Raw genomic sequence first — 26,578 nt, forward strand, 5'->3', positions numbered from 1 at the left:
CTTAATATAAATCACAGATAGGAGACTTTCAAAGGCAGAAGTCACAGTGTAGGAACATAACTGTAACTGAAAGCTAATAGGAAGTAAGCAGCAAATGCTGTCTGGCTTTGAGCTAAAGAATGAAATACCCTCACTTCGGGGTGGGAAGGATTGTGGTGTAGTGGTTTGGATTTGTGGCGTGTTAGGATTTTTTGGGAAGGTCTTGTGCTGTTATGGTAGAGTCTTGCTAATGCAGAATAGAGCACTCTGGTCAGTTGTGGGAACCAAGCCTGATAAGGAGAGCTGGACAGCTTGTTAATTTTTGCTTAATGAAATCAGAGCCTAGTTAAGACTTCAGACAGCAGAAGCACTGTGATTTGTGTTTGCAACATCTGTTTCTCAACACCTGGTAGCGTGATAGAAAGTACTATTTTTCAAACTGCGTTAAATTGAGAAGCAAGTAACTTTGCTGCAAGTTTAGTTTTAGTGTACTAAAAACATTTTCTACCAACAAGAAGGTTAACAATTAAACCAGTGACTGTGAAGGTAAATCGAGCAAAAAATGTCGTGCTCTTTAAGTCATTTTTATTGCCCTGAATAGAAACACAGAGCAGATCCACAACTTTCTAAATTTTCTAACTACATGCTATATGAGTTGCTGTATGAGTATTTTTGGTCAGTTGTATGAGAATACAATTTTGAATAGCTGTATTTAATATAACTAGAAGTTCATTGTATAGGGCTCAAATAGTGTCATCCTGTGGTTATATGATGTCAGAGTACACTTTTCACACGGCCTGTTTGTTTCCTTACAGTGAGCCACAGACTAAGAACTGAGATGCATACAGTTTCTTTCATATTTAGTAGACAAGCATTTTAAGTTGCTTATGGTCAGCAGCTTTCAGTTCAGGGAGCTGAAATGAACTTGTTTAGCATTTAGAGATATGAACAACTTATTTTAAAGCTCACTGGAAAAATAACTCTTAGCCTTGACGCACCTTCAGCCTAGGTTTTTTTGATCGGTGGATACCTATCAATGTAAGTAAGCCTTATGCCACTGTATACCTGGGTTTTTCATAGGAGAGCCAAATGATTTGAAATTTACAGTGGTTTTACATTGGCAGTAAAACTCCAGGTGGCTTAACCCCCACTGAGAACCTGCAGGGCATTTTCCAAATGGGCATTTTCAGCAGTAATGGCCTTGACTTTTTTGTGGGTAAACAGGGAAGATAGTTCAGTGTTTTGTGGCAAAATAGGCGGATCATTTCTGAGGGGACAATTTAGCTTCCTGTGCATTCAGATTTCAGAACAACAGTAACTGTTCTGCTGAGAATATGTACTTTGTTAAGTTTCTGGAACACATTGAAACTCCTTGTTGTACACCACATTGTTTCTTAACTAGGTCAATAATTATGGTATCTCCATTGATACTACATTTCAGTGTTGGAGGTTTGTCTTGTACACCATGCATTTTTATTTTAAGCTGATATATGTTATGCTTGGCTATTTTTCTGCATATGTTATGGCATAGTGTCTTTTAGGTTTAAAATTGCACCTCTCTCTACCTGATTTCTTAAACTTTATTAACTTATAATTAAAGTTAATTTGCTAAAGTTGTTCATGGTGTCTAGTGTATCGAAAGACATGCGCTGCAGATGAATGTTTAAGAGAAGTCATAGAATCATAGAATGGTTTGGGTTGGAAGGGACCTTAAAGATCAGCTAGTTCCAATCTTTTGTAAAAAGTCCCTCTCCAGCTTTTGCCATTGTTATGGGGTTAACTAAAAGGGGTTTACTAATGATTAAATGATGATCAAATGATAATTAATGATCGAATGAAAATGAAATGGTGATCAATTAAGGAATAATTTAATGGTATTTAAGCAGTCATTTAACCCAATTTTCAAGAAGAGTAAGAAGGAACACCCTGGTAATTACAATCCTGTCAGTCTCATTTCAGTGCTTGGTAAAATTATGGAGATGGTTATTCTGGGAGTTATCAAAAACAACTTGAGCAACAATACAGGCATTTGTCATAGCCAGCACAGGTTCACAAAGGGGAAGTCCTGATTAACGAACTTAATTTTCTCTTTTGACAAGGTCACCCATCTAGTTGACCAAAGGAAGCCAGCAAGTGTGGGGTTTTGGATTTCAGCAAGCTTTTGATATTGCCTCACAGTATTCTTCTGGATAGAATGTCCAGCACACGCATAGATAAATTCATAATGTGTTGGGTGAACAGTTGGCTGATGGGTCAGGTTCAAAGGATTATAGTAAGTGAGGTTGCATGAGGCTGGTGATTAGTCACCGTGGGGTTCCCCAGGGCTCAATTTTAGGGCCCTTCACGTGTTTTGGGTTTTTTTTTTTTGTAAATGATCTGGATGCAGAAGTGAAATGTACCTTAAGTAATATTGCCAGTGATACTAACTTAGGAGGAGCTGTGGACCCCCTTGAGTGTAGAGATGCCTTACAGAGAGATCTGGATAGACTAGAGAGCTGGGCAATCACCAACTGTGTAAGATTTAACATGAGCAAGTGCCAGATTCTGCAGCTGGAACAGGGTAATCCTGGTAATGTATGCAAATTGGAGGAGAGCAGCCAGCCCTATGGAAAGAGATCCAAGCATTTGTGTTGGTGGCGGGTTGGATATGAGTCAACAGCATGCTGTGGCAGCCAAAGAGGCCAACCCATGTCCTGGCATGCATCAAGCACTGCATGGCTAGTCAGTCAAGGGAGGTGATTGTCCCAGGCTACACGGCAGTGATGCATTTCCACCTCAAGTACTGTGTGCAGTGGTGGGCGCCTCAATATAAGGTCATCGAACTATTAGAGTGTGACCAGAGGGGGGTGACCAAGATGGTGAAACGTCTTGAGGGCAAGACTGAGAAGGAGTGTCTGAGGTCATTTGGTTTGTTCAGCTTGGAGAAGAGAAGGCTGAGGGGTCACCTCATGGTGGTTTACAGCTTCCTCAAGGGGGGCAACGGAAGGGGAGGTGCTGATCTCCTCTCTCTGGGACCAGCAATAGGACACAAGGAAAGGGAATGAAGCTGCATCAGGGGAAGTTCAGTTTGGACCTTAGGAAAAGGATCTTCACTGTGAGGGTGGTCAGTCACTGGAGCAGGGTTATGGCACCAAGTCTGTCAAGGTTCAAGGAGTGTCTCAATGATGGTCTTAGTCTTGTGGTTTAGTTTCAGGTAGTCCTGCAAGGAGCAGGGAGCTGAACTCTATGATCCTCACAGGTCCCTTCCAATTTAAGATATCCTATGATTCTATGATAATTTTAGGACTAATGCAAAATATCTTTTACCTCATAGATAACAGATGATGGGTAAGGGTTCTCTCAGCCTTGAGAAGTAATCTTGAGAGGTGTCCCTGGTTAAGGGGGAGGTCACTGTTTTGCAGCCTGCTGCTATACAGGAGAGTTCAATGGGCTAGGGGGCTACACATATTTATAGCTGAAAGTGATTGACTCGTAGTCAAACCCTGCTTTGGTGTGTATGTGCAGGTGTGCAGCAGTAGCAGTTTTAGTTTTGTGTAGTCCCAGCTCAGGCTATTACCGTGGCTTCTGATAAAACATGGCCTAGATTCCTTAGTCCTTGTGAAGGCACAGCCTAGCATAGTTCTCGCAGTTGCACAGCTGGGCTGACTTCAGTCAGACCTCTTTGTGGGGATGCCTGAACCGAAGCACTGTTCGCTCTGGGTGCATCTGTCACAGACTTGCCAAACAACAAACTTGACCTGCACTTCCAACCAAAAAATTAGTAAGTAGATACTATTTACAAAATGAAAATCAGTGAGGATGTTCAAGATTTTGTTTGCAGTTACATCTTTTCATACTTTTGCCTTTGTATGTGAAGATAAACATTATATCAGTGTTTTGCAAAAGACATAAGAGAGTTGTCTGTAGTAAGTATTTCTTCCAAGGGGTAAGTACTCAAATTCAACTGAATATTAAGGAACATTGGCAGTGACTCTTAACTTGGGGGAAGGAAAAGAGCAATAATTCCTTTTAATTAGTGTGCGATGTCTGAATCAACCTGCAGTCTGAAAGTGGTCCCAAAATATTATACTGAATTATAGGATTTCCTCTATGAAACAACCCTGTGTAGGTCCTGGTGGTGTTGCTACTTATAAGCTGTGTCTTATGTGTGCATGTGCAGTGGCTTACTGTGAACAATTGTAGAGATAAAAAAATCTCCTGAAGAGTTTTTCCTCTATTTTTCTCTGCGCCCTAAATCTCACTCTGTTTTGCAATATGACTGTTCCTTTCAGGAAAAAAAAAAAAAAAAAAAAAAGGTGCTGTTGACCTGCACATTGTTATTTCATAGTTACTGCAACTCTAATACATGAAATGTTTCTTTACTAGCTGGCCCCAGAAACTTTTTTCAGTTTGTGGTCGTTCTTAATACAGACTAGCTGTCTGAGGTTCGTTGAGGTAAAAGCAAGTAATTTTCATATTTGCTGTATATATAGCATGATAGATTTAGTCATAGGAATGAAATACTTTGTGACTGCTGCAGTTACTGGATTATAGGTTGTGTGTGTGGCTTCATACGGACATGTACATGCACATGCCGCCATGGTGTTTGGTAGGCTTCTTGTGTGTGGAAGTGGATAGAAGAGGGGTTATCTGTGTTGTGGAAGTCTAGAGTCTCTCTGTGCATATTTCTTACTTAGTAGTTGTATTTCAATTAATTCTTTTCCGTGCAATTGTTTAAGGATTATAGAATTAGGACACTCTTCTGCATTATGGTGTATTAAAGTTATGGTACGTGAACCCAAATTCTTGATTGCCACAGTTATGTTTAAATTTTCCTTCCCCTTAAGTGACTTCAGAAATGTCTAGAGGCAGAGGAAGAAAACCATCTTTTGCTGTATACTGCTAGATATAATGAAACTTGACCCTCCTGTCCGGGTGTCACTTTCTGCTGCCTGTTACACAGCACTGTGCTAGCACATCTCTGGTTATTGATATGAGAAGAGGAAAAGCTGGGCAATTTGTCAGATCTTGCCCCCTCGCTCTGCTCTGGTCCGAAAGCACATGTAGTTGTGGTAAGCATTTTTACATTATACATGTTTCTGACTAGAGCATTCTTTTTGAGACTTGCTTTGTCAGCCTAGTGTTGCAGTTCCCCATGCTTATTTTTAGAGTGAGACCCTAACAGGTCCAATTAACACTTGCCACCTCTCACTGGCTCTAAAACTTCTGTGCTTCCTGGCTCTGCCACACACCCCAGAAACATCCTGCTTTCCTGCCTAAGTTGGGTGGTATCACTTGTATTTCTATACCATGTTCTGTCTGAATGTAGACCTCCTATGAAATAAACCAAATATTTTAATATACTGCTATAAGCGTCTAGTCAGGAAAAAGACACCGCTCCAGACCAATCATAGCCTAATTTAGACTTGCTTAAATGTGGTTGCTGTGTGAGTGCTGTTTAAATGAGCAACCACTGAAGACAGCAGGAGTTGAAGATGGCAGATGTGATCTGTGTTAAGCTGCAGAGTGGTCGTTCAGGAGAATTAATGGGAGCACTGGAAGTACGATAGACTGCACAGTAAGATAGACTGCACAGTGCAATAGACTGTACTGCTACCTGGGAACTGGTACACCTGAGATGGGCTGCATGAACTAATAGGTCTCTGCCTGTAACTTCTGTAAGTACATACTCCAAATGTCATAAATTCCATTTCTATTCTAGAGTGATAGAATTGAAATTTGAAAATGTGGTATGTGTTAATTTTTAGGTGTCTATCAAGTCTCCCATGTGCATACGTGCAGATGCGCACAGAGTTCAGGTCATCTAAAGCAGCTAATAACAGAGAAATGATAGGGGCTAGGTAATAAAGAAATTGTAGGGCTTTAAATGCTAGCAGGTGAAAAATATGCTGTTCTGTTGCACTTTGAACAGAAAACCATTGCTTGCAAGCTACAGAACTGAAAGCTAAAGCAGAAGCACAGTGCTTGAGCTGATGCACTCTTCCTGTTTGAAATATCTGATCACTGCAGACCAAGGGAGGCTTGAACAGAGGTGATTCATCTGGCTTTTTGAACAGGCCAATGTGCATCCTAGCTAGTGTTACTGGATGACTGAGCAAACTTCAGCTTATCCAGCCCCACAAAACACGATGGTGCTTTGCTTGCTGTAGTTGTTCTCATAATTGTTTTGTACTTGAATGAGCTGAGGAAGTGACAGCAATCATCTGCTGAAGTGCATTAAAATGTTTAGATACAAGGGCAGACTTCTTTTGCAAGGCTATCTTATGATAGTAAGGTAAAATGTACCATAGCAGTGTGCTGTGAAACACTTACTGTACTGGTAAGGGTTTGCCTGTGTGAACTGATGGTTTTAATGGCCTTTTCTCTGCTTGTTCCCACTTACTGTTTTCCTCTATCATAAACCTTCCTTGGAAATTGCTTCAGTATATTAGTTTTGTGTGGAAAAAGGAATATTATAAATGCTGTGAATAATGCTTTTCACCTATTGTCATACTAAAAAGCAGGTGGAGTCCCTTGAATATCTTGTATGGTCTGTCACGTAGTTTGTCATGGGTATTTTTTTCCCCCATGGACTATTCCATTCCTTTTAATGCTACGCTGTTGTTAAAATGAGGGACTCTCTGGATGCTGATGTTGAGTATTTCCTATCATTACTTTAGAAGTAATAATAGGGGACTCTTCAGGGAGGTTTTAGTTCTTTCCATTCTTTATGGGAAAAGTACCCTATTCAAAGCCTGTCTTAGACCAGTAGTTTGCCATGTTTATTTTTTCTCTCTGACTGGTATTACCTGTTAGAATCAACAAGGAGGTCAGCTGAGAAAAGTGTTCTTCTGTGTTACCTTCAATAGGGTTTGCCACTTGAAAAGATAACGTTATTGACCAATTAAAACTTTGGCTAACAGGTTATTTTTTTTTTTATGTGAATGGGCAGGCAAAATGAAATCACATTCCCTAAACCATAGGAGTGGATTCTCAAAGGCTTCTCACTTGTTCTTAACTGACTTTTTGTAGGTAGAGCAAAATATATTATGCCTAGACTATGTCCTAGGTAGGACAAAACATATTTATTTTGTCTTTAGTTTGCCTTCCTGTTACTTAATAAATACATTTGGGCCATTAGTTTTCTGTTAGCCTCTCTATATGTTCACATGCAGAACTATTAGTTGTTCTGTGCTGTGGTTTTCTGAGAAGTGAGCTCCTGTCTGCATGTATGTGTGGGAAATAGTATGAGCTATCTATCAGCTGTTTCAGAAAGCTGCATTGAATGCATGTGTATTGAAAGCAATTATCAACTGAAGACACCAGAAGTTTTGAAATGTCAGTGCTGGGGAAAAGGCTATGTGCACTGCTCAGTCACTGACACAGTATTGCCTGTTAAACTTGGTTTGGTCCCAAAAAACTATGCTTTTATGTTTCAAACTGGGAATTTTAATGGGACCGGTGTAATATTTTCTGTCTCATTTGTTTGTTTTGTGCACAAATAAGGACCTTTTGAGGGGTGGCCTACTTCGCTGAAATAATTAAATTTAACAAAATGGATAGAGAGTAAAATCCAGGCAATTGCAGGGATGGGTGTGTGTAAAAAACCCACCAAACCAAACACTAAACCAAACACAAAAAAATGGGGGGTGGGATGGAGGGGTGTTGGGCAGGATATTTGTCAATGATAAAACACACTATCAACATGCTTCAAAGACATTTAAAGGCTCGTTGCCTTAACCTCCCAGCTGGCACTTGAAAACATCATGTTTACTGTCACATTGCGTGAGCTGTTCTGTCCTTGACCGAAGGGCGTGTTTTCCTGCCTTCATCTGCTTTGCAGCTCCCTCTCGTGCTGTTGGTGATCTGGTAAGAAAAGCCTAGTACTTCACTTTACAGACTTGCTGTAAGGCTGTGGCTGCTGTGGCTCCCTTCCTGTATCTTCTGCTGCCTTCCCATGTATTATTTCTGATGGCTGTATTTGTTGTGGGGAGACTTGCTGTGGCTTCCTACAAAGTGAAAACACAAACTAAAACTGGAGGTGTTTTGGTTCCATCGAAATATGGTATCTTTCTTAAGACTAGACTCCATTCTATTAACAAGAATTAAAAGAACAACCCATCTTTTTCCCTCAAGTAAGCCATAAGAGTACCTTCATCCTATTCCACAATTTTCAAATGCTTTGAAACTTTTAATTCAGAAGCAAAGCATTCTCATAATATGTAGTCGTTCATGCCTATTAATTTATGTTGAGCTTCATTTGAAGTACAATCTGTTCCTAAGTTGCTTAAGGAAATATGCTAATGAAAACCATTTCAGTATAAATAGATGCAAAAAAAGGAACTGACTCCAAATGACCAATAATCCCAAAATAAAACCCTATAATAAAATCCTATAAATAGCTTTAGTCATAATGCTGAGAAATACAAGAATGAAATGGCTTTTTACAGAGTCAGGACCTATGCCTTCACAGTTTGACAATGCACAGGAAAGTCTAGCTCAAAACTTTGAAGCATCTTCTTCAATGTCTTGAAACTAAACCCTAAAGCACTTGTGGTGGGGGGGGGCAGGTGGGGGTGGCACAGAATAGGTGTGGGAAAGTTATGAGGAAGTGAAAAAGGGATTTCAGCCTTATTCGGCCTATGTCGAGGGTGAATGTTGTCCTTTGTCTGGCAAGAGTTACTTGCAGCTCAGGTTTCTCAGGGCTTGAAAGTGCCAAAGGTAATTGGTGCATTAAAAGCGGTGCCAAAGTCCCCAGAAGTGCCTGCTCTGCTAGGGGGGAAGGGAGGAAGAGAGCTTCTGCAAGTGCACTGCCCTGGTGAGATAAAGTATCTGATAAAAAAATCATGCATGAAGGCAACTATAGGTTGTGTTTGTTTAAAACCTCTATTGCTTGTTCTACAGATCAGTTTCTTTCAAAAAACAAAGCTCGGAGTGAACATTTCTCAATTCCTTTGGGAGCTGGAGAGCATCCTTCAGTTGCTACAGCTGTTAAGTGTGTGGAAATGTGCACCAGCACAACTTCTCTGTTGGTATGGACACACCTTAATCCCTCCCCCGTCATTTCTTGCTGCCACTTGACTGTATCTGCTAAGCAGCAAGAGGAAACAGTATGGCAACAGTAGAAATTTAAAGTGAAAAATATGAAATCAGTCTTAAAAATACCCTCTGAAGTGATAATTTCTGCTTACAAGCTTGCAGGATTGAAACAAGTGATAGCTGTTCTGAGCCTTTAAGGCAAAGAAAAAAAGGTGTCTTTTATGGAATGACACTCCCATATCAAAAATAATTGTGTATTTCTTTCTTATAAAGTACTTGAGACTAAAAACCTAATAGTAATCATAGTTGTGCCTCTGCTTACATTTGCATACCATGATCATATTGTGACATGCGTACTTAGTCATGACTTTTTGCATATTTCACTTTTTTTTTTTTCCTTTTTTCTTCACACCCCACCACCAGCACCCCGTGCCTTAAATAGTAGTCTGAGTTTTGGTGCAAATCTAGTTAAATTCAAATTTAACATCTGCAGTCATTTTCTTTCTCTTCCTGTGGTTTTATTTGCTTCAAGTAATTGTCAAAGCATTGTTACCACACTTCCTGTTCGAAGCTATCCTGAACGGTATGCAGTCAAAGGATATAGTGTGTTAACCCTTAAAAGGAGCCTTATAGATCTTTTTTTAAGAAAAGCCCACTGTTCTTAAGCTATATAATTAATAAGTAGCTTTCTTCTAACTGACTCTCCACAGTATGCAGTATATCCCTGTTTGGATCAGCTAAAGTAAATGTTCACTAGCCTGTTTTTTGCCAGGAAACATGAAGACCTTGGAGGGGAGATTGATTTTTTTTTTGTTTGTTTGTTTTGTTTGTTTTTACCATTCCTCCTTTCCCGCTCTGTTTTATTTCTTACAGAAAAGTTAATACTGCTATAGTAAGAAAAACTGTTGATACTGTAACAGAACGTGTTCCACCCCCACTTACCTATTAATGCAGTGTTTGCATTTGCTGCCTTTATGACTGGTATTGAACAATAAATGGCAGTTTTGTCTTTGTATTAGATCAGGTACTGTGGAATAAACTTCAGAGTAATGAAAATTACCTTAATGGTTTTCACTTTAAACAATGTGTCCCTTTTAATATCTTCATTTCTTCATACTACTTAAAATTTCTATAAATGGGATGGAATTGAAGTTGTACACGAGGTATAAAAGGCTTAAAATGTGACAAAATTGTTCAGCATGATAGTCCTGTGTGTTCTTGCAGTGTAAATCATACACTCTAAAATAAGTTGCATTCGGAGTTCATAAGGTTTAAATGAGAAAAAATAAGTTGGTGTTTCACCATTCATCACTGTGATTAGCCTTCCTGCTCAGGCAGAATCAGCACCACGTTTTTTCAACGTAAGCTGTATGGTGTTCTGCCCCTCTGAGCATCATAAACTGTAAAGAGTGAAAACAAAGAATGATGGAGCTGTTGTCTTGAACTGTGCTCTTCAGCCTCTGTTGTTCTCTTCATTTGGCAAGTCTGCACAAACAAGTGCAGCAGCACTGGCGAACAGTGCCATGCTAAAAGCTTGATCCTGTGACAGAGCAGAGAACTAGCTGTGAAGTATTGCACGTGTTTTGGGTAATTGCAGCTAGGTTTGGGGTGCAGGCCAAGCTTTGCAGGAACATTTTCTCATGATATTGCTAGTGGACTGATAATACATAATACTTGACAGGTAGCTGTATGTCAGTGTGGTGCTTCTCTCTCTCCCCCGCCTCCCTGGCTCATCCCCTCCCATCCCCCTCTCCCTCCCTTTCTTTCAATAATTTGGAAAAGAGCAGCAGAATTTTCCTGTTTCAACTTGTTCTTTAAGCAGGCAACTAGTAGTAAGTCCTAGTGTGTTGCTGTTGACATTGAAGTGCTGATATGCCTTTTTGTCTTCAGTTAAATTGCTTTTTCGTTCCATTTTGGTGCAGCAGATTTATACTTATTCTTTTACATTAGCTTGGCCACTGTAAAAATAATTTGTTTAGCTGAGTAGGGGTGTATAACTTTCCAGTGCTCTAACATAAATATGGCTAAACTTTTGTTTGCATTTTAAGAGGTTCAGTTACTTGCAGATTTTTCCAGATACATACGTATGTCCTTCCACCACCATTTTTTTTTAATTAAAAGGCAACAGATTGAAAATCTGTTTGGTACTGATTACAGAACCATGATATTAAGGGCAAATATGACACTATACAGGCTATAGAAGATAAAATGCATTTTTAAAAATTAATATGTTATCAGAGACTGTTACTCACAGTCTCTAGCTTGGCTTGGTCATTCAGCAGTTTTTTATTTAATTGGGGGCAATCGGTTTGAAAGAGAACTCTGTCCTAGAGGGCACAAGTCCTGCATGCTGAGAGTGGCTGGGTGGAGAAAGTATTCTGTACCCTTGAGTATTTTGTCACCAGGAGGAGCCTTCCAGGCTCACAGGAGCATGCACAAGCCCTTCAGGTTTGTTCCCAGGGCTCAGCTCAGCACTGCGGTGAGCTGGAGGAGTGTGCCAGCTATCAATGAGCAGACTAGGAGACAGCGGAATTTCCCTGCCCTTTCCATGTACGTCTTCTGTACACGGTGTTAACAGCAGGATGGAAGTTAACTCTCTGTGAGAGCAAGAATTTGGTATGTTACATCTGGACTTTGTCAAAAAGATTCCATGAGGAAGCAGTAATGTGAGTGTTCCAGTTTCAGGAGCTGCAAATCAGAATACTGGGTCACTTGTGTAGCAAGAGAAGCTCAGTGCAATGTATTCATGTATAGCTTTGGCAGGTTACAGTATCTTAGACTTCAAAACGTGCTGACTTTGAGTACTTGCTTTATCAATTTGTCATAATCTAAGCAGCATAATCTAATGGGGAAGCATTTCTGTGTTTCAGAAAATCTAGGAGTCTATCTTCTCAGAAGTAAAGCCGCCAAGTTAAAGAGACAGAAGCTGTGCAGGTTTTGGATTGAAATTGTCAATTGTTACATGCTTAACAGGAGTTAACCATGTTTCAATTCAGATTTTATTACATACTGAATCAAATTTAAAAAAGAATTGTGTATCATGCAAATTTCGAGACTGCAGAGAACAACAGAGCATTTTCTTACCAAGCTTTTCTATGTTACACCAGCTCTTGCTATTTGAAGTTTATTAAACTTTCAGTAACAGAAGAATTGAGAAAATTATGTGAAGCTACCTAATTATGAAGTGAGAACTTCTTTAGACTTTTAAAGTTATTGTCATTCTTGGATTTCATACCATTGGTTGATAATTCCCATGTTTTATTGCAACTTCTTGACACATACATGGGATTTGGGTCATCATCTTTGAGGTAGAAAAAAAACCTTTTAAGGATGAAAACATGTCTTATTAGCACTGTCCTAAGACCATTTTTTGAAGTGTCTGACAAAAGGAAGTTTGTGTGAAAGAGTTTTTTTATTTATGCTTTTTTGTTACCCCAGGTGTTCTGTTTAATAAAATGCTTTGCTCTGTATGGTGTTAGTGATAGGAAAAGCTAGCAGAGCTTTCCATCCCCCGCCCACACCCCCGCCAGCCCTGGTCTCATCTTTAGGCAAGAAATGCCACAAACAGGCATAGAAACGTAACTTAAATACTACGAGTAGCTTTTTCAGAGCTGAGAGAGACTTTTGCTGGGGTATTGCTATTTAGATGGTGTTACTGCACTGTTTATTTCTTGAAGAGCCTCTGTTAAAAGGTAAGAAGTGGGAAAGCTTCCCAGAGCCTTTGGATTTAGTATGGGAGAGGTGTAACTGTATTTCTGTACGTGGGTGTTCTAACCAACAGTCCTGGAAAGTAGCTGCCTGGTAATGGCTGCACAGTACAGTAACTTGGCATGTATATAGTAAATGATGAACCTCATTGCTTACGTGCTTGGCATGTAGAGAACTGAAGAAGACAGTAGCTATGTGAGGACTGCTCTGCCACAGAATGTGTGTGTATGTACACATATATATATGTGTGTGTGTGTGTAGTTGTTGTATCCAATGGAGTCTCCCAACCACTTCATATTGTGAGGAATTGCATACAAATAATGATGCGTCGTTATTCACACACTTCTATGAATGAAGATGCAGTCATATATAGAATTATTAAGGGGTATGCGTGTGAAAACTTCTGAATAGTCATTATCTCACTTTCTCTGCTAGTGAAGTTTATGATCGATGGCAAGATAAACAACCAGGGTGAAATCTCACAGGAATTTTTACTGCACTTTTACTGAAAGAAACTGGGTTGGAGATTAACCAATAAACATTATTTTAGCAAACGAATGATTGGAATCTGGAGCCTCAGTTGTTCCACATGAGGAATTTTAGAGGTTTAAGGAAACAGTTTTGTACTCTACAAGTAATCTCCTCTTTTGAAGCCAACTGTATGTGAAGCAGGAGCGTAGAGAGCGTAGAAGGAAAATAACTTTGAGTTGACCAAGTCCAGCCATTTTGCAAATTTTCCATATACAGAAATCTATTTATTTTTTGCCTCAAAATTTAGAAAAACACACTTTTACTTGACAGCTGTGCAACAGGGTTGGGGTTAAATGCTATCTACACCTTATGCTGTGAATAAACTGGGTAACTTTTCCATAGAGAAATACAGAGTGTCTGTCTACAGGCACAATTCTCTAAGAAGTTTAAAGGGGTGTATGGGCAATTGCTACATTCTAAAATGACATTTGACAATTAGATCAAGCAGAGGTGACTGCTGAAAGTTAGACACCAGTTCCTGACATCTTCATCTAACCAAAGCTGGAACATAAGCCTCATATAGGTTTCTGGTATATGCCATTTTTGCTAGTCACTGAAGGAATAAGCATGTGACTTGTTTGCAAGTGTCTTTTCAGTCTGTTTAAGATGTTACCAAGAAATCACTGATGAGGGTGGCTGTCTGGGAGCATGAGATTCTGTATATTCTTTCTTTTTGATGTAATGTACTTCTGTTTTCAGGTTCACCTAACGCTAGGGACCAAAGACGCATACATAACATTTCTGTGGTGCTGGATCCAACCTTCTGAAAGAAGACTCTAAAGTAACTTTTTGCCTTCAAGTTGTTTGTCCAGGGACTGACTTGTCTTTGGAGAAGAGCTCAACACAGAAAAGATACTCGCATTGGAACCATTATAAATAAACCTATTTAAAGAACTTGCTACGTGGAGACAGATTTACAGAGGCAGAGTCCTGCTTTTCATCTGTGTCCCTACTTCAGACTGTAAACAATGAGTGAGTTTTGGTTGTGTTTCAACTGCTGCATTGCAGAACAGCCTCAGCCTGTAAGTATGAATATTGGCACTGCTTTGTTTCTGTATAATTAACTACACTGTTCACATTTTCTGGTTTTTTTAATGGCTTTTAAATTAGTGCTGTTTGGCCAAGCTCAGTGAGAATTAAGGAATTAACTAACATCATGGCTTAGTGGGGACAAAAAATGACTGTTCTAGAGTGTTGTCACACAGATATTTTCTTGTCCTTAAGATCAAATCTATCCAAAGCCTTTGGAGAGGGTCTTTGTTTGAATTAAAGAGGAGGTTAAAGGAAGGGAAGGGCAAGGAGGTACTCATACCGTAAATCCTTTTTTTTTTTTTTTTTTTTAATAGAATGGCTATTGTGTGAAAAAGTATATAGCAGTTTGATAAAAGAACCATTTCAAACATACGTAAGAAAGAAAAAATATACAGGAATATTCTTGGGTTTCGTATACTCTTAAGCACCGTTAGAGTATGTTCCTGGGTTCAGTGCTGCTGGGAGAAAGTCTGCCTATGTGAAGGTGGAGTTAACAGGAATACGGTTAGCACTCTGAGAAGAAGCATTGTACGGTATGGCATCCAGATCAAGCTAAATGAATGTATAGAAGGGACAGTCATCTTGCAGATGTGTGGAGAAGAGCCCAGTTACTACTAAAGGATATGCTGGAATTACAGTGACCAAGAGAATCCCAGAGTGAGTAAAGCAAGCTCACTGAAATGCTCAGATGATAGTATTTGGCTTTAGGGAAGCCAAAGGACTAAAAAAATAATTTCATGTTAAGTATTGTCATTGCACAAAGCCTGAATGCCAGACTGATCCTTGGGTGGCAATGCAAATATTAAAATGTGACCATTAACATTTCTAAGAAATGAATGCAACTTTATCTCACTCTTAGTCAAGCCGTGTTGTTGGGGATGAACTCAGATAACCAACATGGGAAGCTGTGGTCCTCTCCTGTTGCTTGAATACCATGTAGTCCTTTAAAATGCTAGATAGTAGCCAAAGTTACTTGCCTAGATTTCAGAACATATATTTAAATTAAAAATGAGATAAGACTGTGTTAAAAATCTTTTGAGGTAGAAAATGGCTTATTCTGTTTATTTACAAGAATCCTGAGGCTCAATGAAGTCTTGAATCAAGCTTTGTAATACATTTCAGTTACTGCTTAAGGAATACATGATATGTTAATACAGTGGGTCACAATTCATGGAAAGAAAGGGTGGAGAACATACTTCAAAAGGGGAGAAAAGGGAAACAAGTAATTTTCGTATGGGTCTGCGATTTAGTAGTATGCATTTGCTTAGAAAATTAAAACCATCCTTGTGTTTAAGATACAAATAACACATTGCTGAGCATTGTCTTAGTTCCTGAAATCTGCCTTTCAAATGTTGTAGGAGCCTTGCTTGTTAGGAAGGGCCAAAATTCTTCAGGATGCATCTCAGAAAAAGGAGTTGTGGGCCCTCCTAGGTGTACTTGACAATAGGTGCTTAGCTGGCCTTCCCCTGCAGTTGCTCAGCTCATTTTGCTGTGTTGTGTTCAGCCGTTGCTCTGTCAAGTGCTGTTGCAGTAAGCGGAGTATTTAATCAGATACATATATATCTGAATAAGTACAGGAATGTTTTTTTTTTCTCTGACCTGTAGCAAAGCATGTACTGTTGGTGCGAGCAAACTGATAAATCAGACAAGTGATAAGGAAGCAGTTTTTCCCTGTCTCTGCAGGTGTTGTGTTTGGGAGACAGCCGTTCTGAAAAATGTGGTAGTGTTTAGCCACAAAATACTGGTACTTATTGCCCTATTGTATCAAAAGATAGGTCAAACATGCAAACTTGTGTAAAAGCTACTTGTCTGACCCCTGCTGTGCATTCAATCTGTCAGTTTAGTCCAGTTTCTCAGGAGACATGCCTCATCTGCCTGGTTTCATCTCTTTCATGTGCCTTCTTTCATTTTACCTCCTGCATCTCACCTTCTTCATGGTCTGACTAATAGCACCCCAGCCCTCACTTTTATGTTTGGCCATTACGTGTGCAGCATGGTCCTTCTGTGAAAGGACTAATGTGGTCTTGTAGCAACACTAACAGCCTCTCAGAATAGACCTTGAAAGCCGGAAGTTACCTAGTTTGCTACTTGTCTAATCAATGCTTACAATGTTCTTTTTGTTTTTAAACCTACATTCTCTGAAACGTGATTTTTTTTTTTCTCATTTTCTTTATCCAGTGCTGATGTCTGGGACACCTTTAATGTCATGGATAGTGACATAAATTTTAAGCCTCTTCACTGGAGGAAAACCCCCCTGGAACTTTTAGTAGTTGCATGTTTCTGTGATATTTATAGCTTCCATTGTGCTAAGGAGTTTTCCTCCTCTCTTGAAATCCAGGATGCAGGAATGTCTGCTTTCTTGTGGCAAAATTCTAGCATATTATATTAGAATCTTCAGTACAGCACCTCTATTCTTTGCAGCTGTAATGCATTTAAAATAAGAAATGTGTATATGCACTGAGTCCTTTCAGTCAAGTTTATAGAAGACTATTATTTAGATCGTACACAAAAGCATTTTCTAGGTTATTGCCAATACTGTGTATGCCTTTGAGACTTGCATACACTTTCCAGTGCAAAATGCTTTCCGATGCATTTTCATGGTTTTGAACCAGGTCTTTTAAGATAAGATTTGCATCCTTTATGGCAATAAGAACACATCCCTAACAGCATACCCTGGAGCGGAGCAGAGCAGTAACAAAGTTGCAGTTATATATTAGTGCGCTTAAAGAGGTTCCTCAATTAAAAGCCACTATTCAAGGATTACAGTCATCTTTTATTGAAATTTATCATGGCGCAGCTTTTTGTCTTTTGTCGGTGCCAAATGGATGCACCATGTTGCTGTGAAATACAACGCAGGCATCTTGGAAAGTAGTGTTCTACTGTTTCCTTATAGTACTTTGGTTGCTAAATATTTCACTTGGTGTTTCCAAGACTGCAGTACTTGTAACAAGATTATGGAAGAGGCATGTTTGAATATGGGTCTCTGTGCTTCTCTGAAATAGGGTGATAAATGAAATAGAGTATGCAAAGGAACAATATTAAATAGTGATACAGTTGAAGGAAGCGTGCTCCTGATGGTGACTTAGGTCTTGCTTCTTAATAGCCTGAGGTCTTTACCACAGTAGAATGCAAACAAAAATCAAGGGGAAGGTGTTTTCATTAGCTTCTAGTTTTCTAATGTCAGATTTAGATTGATAATGTATTTTACCATAGTAAAGTGTTAAAGACAACTTCAAACAACTAGTTGCTTTCATAACTGTTTTCATGATACCAAGAAGGTGGTATTAATCTCTCAATTATGCTCAGGGTTTTTTTGGTGGTGTAAGTAGCCTGAATTCAATCCTTTTTATGATCTTACCCAAACCTTTTTTTTTTTTATGTTGCGAAGAGTAGCACTTTCTGCGATTGCACCAGGTTTCTTACACCTCCCACTGATACCCTTTATACATTCTCTAAGCTCATCTTGCACTTCCCAGTGACAAGATGAGTCTTTGTTCCAGTGCTTCCTATGTGCTATCATCCTGCCCACTGCTACATTTCAGGAAACTCTGCCAAATCCATACTACCAGATGCATTGCTTGGTAACAGAAGCTGAGAGAGCCTTTAATCTTGCAGATTTTCAGAGGACATGTCTGTGGTTTCTTTCTTAGGCTGAGCTTGTCGCCTACACCAGGAATTTGTTATTTTCCTCCACTTTTTTTTCTGGTTTGTTTGGGGGTTTTTGTTTGGTTTTTTTCTTCATGTTCTGTCCATTTATAACTTGCAGAGTTAATTTTTGGGAGAAGGCTGAGAAGCCTTTGGTCATAGCCTGGTGCACTCCCACCTGGTTTGTACCTCTGCCCAGTGCAGCTGAGCTCCTCAGTTTCCCATATCTTTGCAGTAAAATTACTGCTCTGCTATAAAAGAATAAACTTGTCCTCTCATTCCTGCTCCAAGCTTCCTTCTCTAGTTAATTAGTTTCTATTTTGTTGCTTGTCTCTTGTTTAGATGACCTCCCTTTTGTATTTTGTCAAAGGGCTATTACAGTTTTGCTGCATGCTGTTCTATAAAGGTTTAAAGTGGTTTAGCAAGTGAAGTTTCCTTCATGTCTTTTTTGATGTATGAAAGAGGATTGACAGATCTGTATTTAGAGTGGGGAGGCCCATCTTAAAATACAGGCAGAAAGAACCTTGCATGTACTGCTGTATTCATCAACTGAACTGAATGCTGAATGCCACAGAAGACGTAAGTGATCGTGTTGGGTTACTTAAGGAAATTAACCACTCATGGATATTGTCAACTCTAGCTTTTTTTCTAGAGAAGGATTCGTAGATAGAGCTAAGGGTACATCTACCAGTGCAAGTCTTAGAAACATGAACACAATGAAGATAATGAAGCATTCAGTATGCATAGGCAATGCAGCATGAATCACGCTCGGTAACAGTAAATCAGGTGTTTGCTGCTGAAGTAGTGGGCCAGGCTGCCCCTTCAGTATGGCAGTGCTGTGCCAACACAGCTTCTGGCTTGAAATAACTAAAACTCAGGCTCTCTTAATCATTAATTTTAATGAGCCTACCACATTCAGTAAGCATATGAAAGACTCAAATGTAAAAGGTGACAACTCTAGACAGCCCTCAGATTTCAGAGTTGTCATAATGATTTACATGTTGAGCTGCCAGTTCAGATGTTTCAAATTCCTTTTTTTTCCTGTTCAGTGCTGTTGCAGAAGGTAGCCTGAGGGAACACCTTATCAAAGGGAGTAGAGTTAAATAAGCAGCAAAATGCTTGGCTTTTATTTATCAAACCTGATCTGGTTTTGTTGCTTTCGGTCTGATCAGAGCTGCTTTAGATTTTTCTTTTACCTTTAAATTAGCTCCCATAAGTCTTAAAATATCTGTTGTAGTGTTCGAGTATCAAAAAGTTTACAAAGAAAATAAAAAAGGCACTATTTTGGGTTTATGTACAAATATCTGAATGAAAATTAACTGAATATTTTGTATTTATTATGGCTGTGAAATTTTTAGGAGCTTTTAGCTGCATTGACACCATTTATTTAATATAATACTAGTTGATAGGATGGAATATAGCTCTCTGAGGGGGTGGAAACAATTATGCCACTTTTCTGTTGATGAGAATCTGTCTTGCCATTATGAATATATTTGAAGAAGGATGTAATATTCTTTTAATATCTACAGGTTCTACAGAGCTCAGGCTTTCTGCTTAATTGTGGGAAGTAGATTGTCTGGACATTAGTGTTGGGGCCCTTGAATTGCTTGTTTCTTTTAAATCTCCAGATTTTTCAGTGGGAGTACATTTTCAAGACCAAAACTCAATACGATTCACTGACAAAAGGAGCTACTACAAGAAATAATTTATGCTACCTAGCAAAAGTTGATAGTTTTGCAGCCGCTCTTAGAGACTGTGGTAAAGCATTTCTGAAATTAACAAATCCAATGCAATTTTTATAATTTATTTTTTTCTAAATGCAAGTTGAAGCTGCAAAGCCGTAATAGTTTAATGGTTTTGGTTTGTCTTAATTTTAATGTTTGACAGTTTAGCTGTTTTTTCGCCTGATATGCTTTTTGTGTCAGAGCAGGGGAGATGGGGAAGCATGTTGGTTTAGGGGCATTTCTGCTTGTCAGCAGGCAGAGGCAGAGGTAACTTGGACATAGTCTGAGGTGCACTTGCACTGACTCCATATGGAAGTATGTTTTGTGTTAATGAATAAAGTCAGTCATTGCCCTGAAGCTAAGCGTTCATCCTTTTACCTTTAACTGCCTTTGATATGAAAGACAGTATTGAGAGTAGAAGCTTCCTCTGCCACTATCTTACTGTATTTTTATTGTAACTTTTCTGTAATGGATCTGTGATATTCTGCTGGAGATAATTCGTAAGACCAATGTGCAACTCACAAAATAAGCATTTTAAATGGCTGTTTTAAAGGTCTCTGCCTGCACTTACGTTTTTACTTCCCAACATTAACATTTCACGATGATGAAAGTTTTCCTTTTTCAGACTGTTCCTCAAACCTTTGGGTTCTGCACTTCTTATGACTCTTATGTATGGGTGAGACATGCATGATATCAAAGTTCCTGTTGAATTACATTATAAATGTTTTTCATGTGTTTACAGATATTCTGAAATTTTAAGGTATCCATTAAGCCATCGACTTTAATATTTAATCACTTGCAATGATTTTCTCACTTTCATCTTCCGAGTGGCTTAGCTGATGGCTCTGAAGTGCTTTGTAGTTCTGGGTTAGTATGCTGCCACGGAATGAGGAGAATAGAGGAGTGGAGGTTGGGCAGAAAAATCGAGGCTGTGAACCACATTCTGATGCAGATTTGGGGGAAGCAATGCCTCTTAGAACCCAACAGTTTTATTTTTGTTTTTCAAATAATTTTAGAGGGGTTTTTAGGTACGTGGGTGTACCCTCAAGAGAGCTGTAGTTTACTGTAGCTGAGGAAAGATACTATCTCTTTGTGTTTTCTCCCTCAAATAAATGTGTGACACAGTGATTTGTTGACATGTTGGGCTCTGAGAGTGACCTGACATCAAAAGGGAGAGGCTTGCGTGGATTTCTTTAAAATAATTTTAAGCTACCTGTCTCTCTTCTTGCAATTGTAAATTTAGCTCATTCAGTGTCAGAAAATAGTGTGGGTTTATAATATGCTGTCTGTAGCAGACACAGAGTCTTCATAATTATTTGTTTCTCTTGCTTGTGGTATGACTTTTTCAATGTGACTGTAACTACCCTTTATGTTCTGCTTGATGGTCTATCATAAAGGACTACCTAGTTCATAGTTTACATGTTTTGGTACTGGGATGTTCTCAAACCAGAATATTTTAATTTCCCCTTATTTTTGGCAGGCCTGGGTTATGGTGTAGGTGTTTCTAACCTACACATGATGGTTTCAAATTGCTATGTGAGTGCCTTATCTTTGGAGATTAAGAGATAAATTGGGACCAAATTGTGATTTGTTTTCCAAGTTTGCCCAGACCGACACTTCTTTGTTGGCATAGCATAGTGCTTCATGCTCTGCTGCTCTAACATGGTGGTGTTGGCTAGCTGGAGCTCTCCAGGTCTGGAGCAAAGGTGCAGAGCTGATCTCAGCACGGTGCACAGCGGGAAACACTGTTGGCCATTGGAGGCTTCCTTTCCCTCTGTTTTATGTCCATCTCTCTGGGGGAATGTGGTGCAGCACATAACTGTTTAGTTGCACTTTGTAAAAAGAAGTTCTTGTACTTAAAAACCAAATACATTTTTGATGGGCAGTGACTGTGGTGACAGCTGAGTCACCACAGAGAACACTCTGGAAATTTATGGCAGTCTTTTACTCTGGCCTCAGACTGCTTTAAGTACAGGTTAAAGTCTTGCCTCCTCTGAAACGGCAAGTTATGCCACTGATTTTGAGTTCAGCAGCTCAGGCCTGACTCATCTGAGAAGTCAGCATTGCTGTACTTGTTGTTCTACAGCTGGAAGATGTCAGGTAGGTTACTTTGCGAGCTGTATGGTGTCCATCAGTGGCTTCAGAGCCTCTGACCTTAAATGTGGAAAGAACAGAAGCATTGTTTGGGGCAGGTAGGATGATGTGGTAGGTAGAGAAAAATGAATCGGATTCGAGTAAAATGGAGGAAAAGACTTCAACAGGGTTGATTAATAGATGTTAATTGGGGATTACGCCAGAATGATGGAATTTTAGAGGTGATGGCACATCATGGTTTTCAAAAAGACATAAATTGTAGTTAATAATCTCTACCTCATTATGCATATTTGCATAAAATTTGCCTTTTGGGGTGCTTATCAGTTTCATGAAGTGAAAAACTGATGCTATCGGGAATTAAATCATCCAAAGAAAGCACACTTGGCTATGTTCAACAGGGAACTAAAATTGTGAGTTAAGGGATTATCTTATTTATAACAGGAGATTACTGTTACAACTCATAAAGTTCCTCTAAACGTAGGGGGTTTCCAGGCCAAATCCACTTCAAGTAGATTTCTTGAAAGACTTGAGTAAAATTAATATAGGACAACATGTTATTTAACTCTGTTTGGAACAAATATTGCTTTTAATAAGCTTGCCGTACTCCATTTACTTAAAAAAAAAATTAATTCCTAGGCTCTTGGATGATGGTTAAATAGCAGATTATTGTTGAAGTGGGACAATACATCCTGCTAGGCACATATTCCAAAAAAATCTGCTAGATATGCAAGCGTGCACACACATATATGTGTGTGTGCATGTGTATTACGTACTGTATTGCTTGTGTTTGCCATTGCAGCTTGGCATTGCTGCACTTCTAAAGGGAAGAAGAAATGCCAATACAAGAATAGGCATGCAGATCTACAAAATAGCAGGCAAAAGCACCTACAGGGCCTTTTATTCTCCATGGAAAAATATCAAATACATATTTCCTTCTTTTAACATCAGAATTAAGCTTTGAAAATGAAACGCCTCTTCAATTTGTAATTCAAAGAAAGGAAGATTTGGAGGAGGAAGGAAAATAACTGCAATGTATGTACTTCAGAGAATAAAGAAACAGGACTTATATGTGAGATAAAAGAACTGGGGCTACTTAATCATTGCGTTTAAAAATATTATAAAATCTGTCAAAGATTTATAATCCCATTATGCTTTATGGTTATTATCTTTTCTGTAAGCTAACGACGAAGACAGTGCAAATGTGTAAACCACTATGATAGGCTGCTGCCAGCAGTGAGTATGTGGAGAAGATGTGATTAAAGTGGCCATGGTGAAAGCAGTGTGGATTAAACTGGCTGCTGGAAGGCTAGACAGGATGTAATCAAGGACTCTTTGTATGGCCCAGCCCCTAAAGAAATAAAACGTACATACATGGCTCATGTCAGTGAGATTCAGCTGCTCTCCTTAATTCAGCAATAAAACACCAACATTTCCATTATAAAAGGAGAGTAACGTTCCTACACAGAGAATATAATCAAAAGGAAGTCTACACATTTGATCACATATGCACCTAGATTAAAAATCTGGCAAGAAATTGACTGATGTGTGAAGACAGATGTGTATTAGTTGATTTAGTTGTTAAAGAACTAAAGGTTATGGGGTTTTCTGCAGGCTGCATCTCAGTGTTTTTCTGCATAGCAGAGGCATGCAAACTAGTTTCTGTGATTGGTGATGTATGTTTTGAATGGTGGGCTGGATTTTGGTGGTTTGATTTTCAGGGGTTTTTTTCCCTGTGTGTATAGGGAGTAGTCTGTTGAATTACAGCAAACAAAACAACTGCCAGAGTATTTTTCTCAGTGCTTGCCTGGGACACTGCTAACTGTGCTGAGATCCTTTGAGGAGAGGCACTACCAAATAATGAAAAATACAAAACTCTTGGGTGTTTAGTAGGTTTTTGTCGGGCATGTGTATAAACATGATCTTTTTTGAAGGCAACACAGCTTAAATGTTAAGGCAACACTTTATCTAGATTTTAAAACCAACTATGTTAATTATAGCTAATTATATATAATATACTTATATATTCCTTTTAAAAATTTAACTATTTGGTGTTCATTGTAAACAGCTTTTCCATATCTAGAGACTATAATGCAAGAGAATTTTCTGAAGTGCACAATACTCATGTGAAGTAAATGCTTTGTAACATCTGCCATAGCATTTTACAAATGTGAAGCCATCTTCATCATCCTTTGAAGGTGGTAAAATTAGTCTCCTTGTATGCTGCTGGTAGCATGCTTCATGTCACCAAAATGACATTCTGCAGTATCTTTGTCTCTTGTTTACTCTTTCTGAACTTGACACTACTGTAAATACTAATTTCTGTTTAGTCAGAGTGAACAGAGGAGCTTACATCACTGATCTGTCTGTACATAATAGGAAAAGTGATCAGGTACTCTACCTTATATTACATAACTCATGTAATTTAGAGTTCCAGTATTAGCTAACGTTATTACCCAGTGAAAAGGAAATAAAAGTGATAAAAGTCAGTAAAAGGATTTTATTTGGTTTTGATGGTCTTGTATTTTTTTGTTTAAAAAGACAGACAAAACTTTCCCTTTGAAGCATGCTCCAAAATTCAACTTGAAAACCTGTTCTACCATACAGTTGTTTTTTGGTCAAGAAAATATACACCAAGTGATTGACTTTTTCAAGAAACCACTTTTGAAAACCGGTAAAACGTCCAGTTGCAAGGTCTACAAACTCACTCTGGGTTCAGACAGTCAAGCTGAATCTTTTTCCCACACTGGTACAGTAAGTTTTCTGCAAGTAATCCCTTTGCTTCAGCTCGCTGGAATTTAGTAAATAATTTGGTCATGCCCAAGAAGGATTAGAATTCAGCTTGGGCTCTTAGTAGTGTTGGCTCTGCAGGCATTGCAGGGGTGAGTATCACTATTTTTTATGACCAAACATAGTAGACACTTATGTTTGCAATGCACAAGACCAGAAATGCTGCAGGATGCACTGTGGTATGATTCATGCGGATACTTCCCCAGATAAAAAGAGTCACAGGGAAGTTTAGATTGTGTTTTGTGCAAGTTTACTTGTTTTAGTTTCTTAAACTAAAATTAACTGTAACTATACAATTCTCAGAACACAGAAGGGTGGTCTGAAAATGAAGCCAGCAGGGAAACAACTGGGAAGGGCAGACAGGCTTGGATTTCTCAATTTTTTCCTTGGTGATCCCAAAGAGGGAACATTGAGTGTCTTGATAATGCATAGATCTTTCTGCTTTATGACTTTTTGAGCTTTGCAGCTGGAAAACGAACCCCTTTTGTGGTGGTGTTAGTGGAGAAATTTGTTTGCTCTTGAGTTTTAAAGTGTATTAGATTCATAAAATGTACTTAAAATGTATTTGCATTTTCAGTATAATATGTTAAAATTGACACTAAAGCTTAAAAAATTGTGTAACATTGTCTAGAACTAGTGTCACTTCTGAAGCTGTAATGTTTGGCTTTGCATAAAAGCAGCTGGAGTATAACTCAGGTATACATTTTTTTATGGAGACAAGCTTTTAAGCTTCTGAAGAGCTTTAGCAGTGCCCTTTTTTCAGGAGGGATTTTAACAGATGCTACAGATGATTTAGGACAAAGAAATAGCTAGAAGCTTAAAGCAGCAGGATTTCTTAATACTGTTCCATTGTCTTCTCTCTCTACAGTTTTTGGGGTCCTTTATGAAGGTAACTGGTAAATCAGTTGTTCTTTCCACTATGAAAAAACAGCAGCGTTTGGATAAAATTTCTGCCTGGATGACTGTCAAATGACAAAGCTGACTGACAGTTTTTAGGGGAACAGGACAGAGGTGAAGGTTACTGTAACAGAGAAAAGCAAGGAACAGAGGCATGGAGGGCTCTTGAGAAGCGAGGATGCAGCAGGCTGCAAGTGCCCGTCACCTAAGAGGATGAAATTTCTCTGGGTGTCCTTGCCGGTGCATGTGTTCATTCCAGCAGGCAATGAAGAAAGGGATGTGGAGCAAACACCAGAGTGGCAGCTTTCTGATTTTTCCAAAGTATTCTTAATGCGTTATTTCCAGGCATCTGAAGTGAAAGGTTAAAGGGGCTCTCTATAGGGTAACTGTAAAGTGGCAACTGGTGTTTTACCAATTCTGCCAATGGTAGACAAATTGGATTCTGTCTATTAAAAATGAGGGCTTTCATGCTGGTGGATCTCTTCTTGTCCTAAATTATTTTGATGTGGTATGTATACCTTCTTAGTGTAAAAGTTTGAAGCTCTTGAGAAAGCACATAAGTGGCAATGTCTCTGTTCAGGACAGCAGTCTGAGGGTGGCTACTTTAATGCCTGTGTCCATGGATCTTACAGAACTTCAAGGACAGTTGGTGAAATGACAAAGCAAGGTTGAGGCATAGAAACCACGCAGGAAATCTGGGAAGAAAATGGAATCCTTGCAAATTCTGTGCCTTGATCATAGAAGCATGTTTCTGGGTGGTATAGCTTGATGATACTGTGGCATAGGGAGTACTTAAAATAATTTGGTACAATTGATATTTGGCAGTTGTCACGCTGGTGAGCCAGCTGTTCAGAAACCTTGGGGTTTTTGCATAGCTTCCAGAGTCCACTGGAGACCTGTGTCTTCGCTAAAGGCTACCTGACACTCAAGCTATGAAACAGAGTTGGTGGTAGTGATGGTAGTGGTTTAGCTTAGCTGTTTTTTTCCTTTAATTTAGGAACATTTTTTCCTACCAACAATTACTATTCAATTATGTTTTCATAGCTGTATTTGTTGGGAAGATGGAGTTGTGCACCTGTCTTTTTAGGTATCATATGGTTCCATTTACTGAAGAGTAAAAGGAAAAGTATTTGCTATAAAGAGTCTTCACTTACTGTTATGCA

General features: G+C 39.0%; 1 protein-coding gene across 1 annotated transcript in view; it reads left to right on the plus strand.

Moving 5' to 3' along the window:
* Positions 1–26,578, plus strand: part of CDC42SE2 (CDC42 small effector 2) — an 84,476-nt gene that overhangs the window by 35,693 nt on the left and 22,205 nt on the right. The window contains exon 4 of the mRNA XM_056324269.1: positions 13,936–14,258. Within this exon, the coding sequence (XP_056180244.1) occupies positions 14,205–14,258 (54 nt within the window). The 5' untranslated portion in view covers positions 13,936–14,204. The remainder of the gene's footprint in view (positions 1–13,935; positions 14,259–26,578) is intronic.

The sequence above is a fragment of the Falco biarmicus genome, chromosome Z, assembly GCF_023638135.1.
Source record: "Falco biarmicus isolate bFalBia1 chromosome Z, bFalBia1.pri, whole genome shotgun sequence".
Lineage (NCBI taxonomy): Eukaryota > Metazoa > Chordata > Aves > Falconiformes > Falconidae > Falco > Falco biarmicus.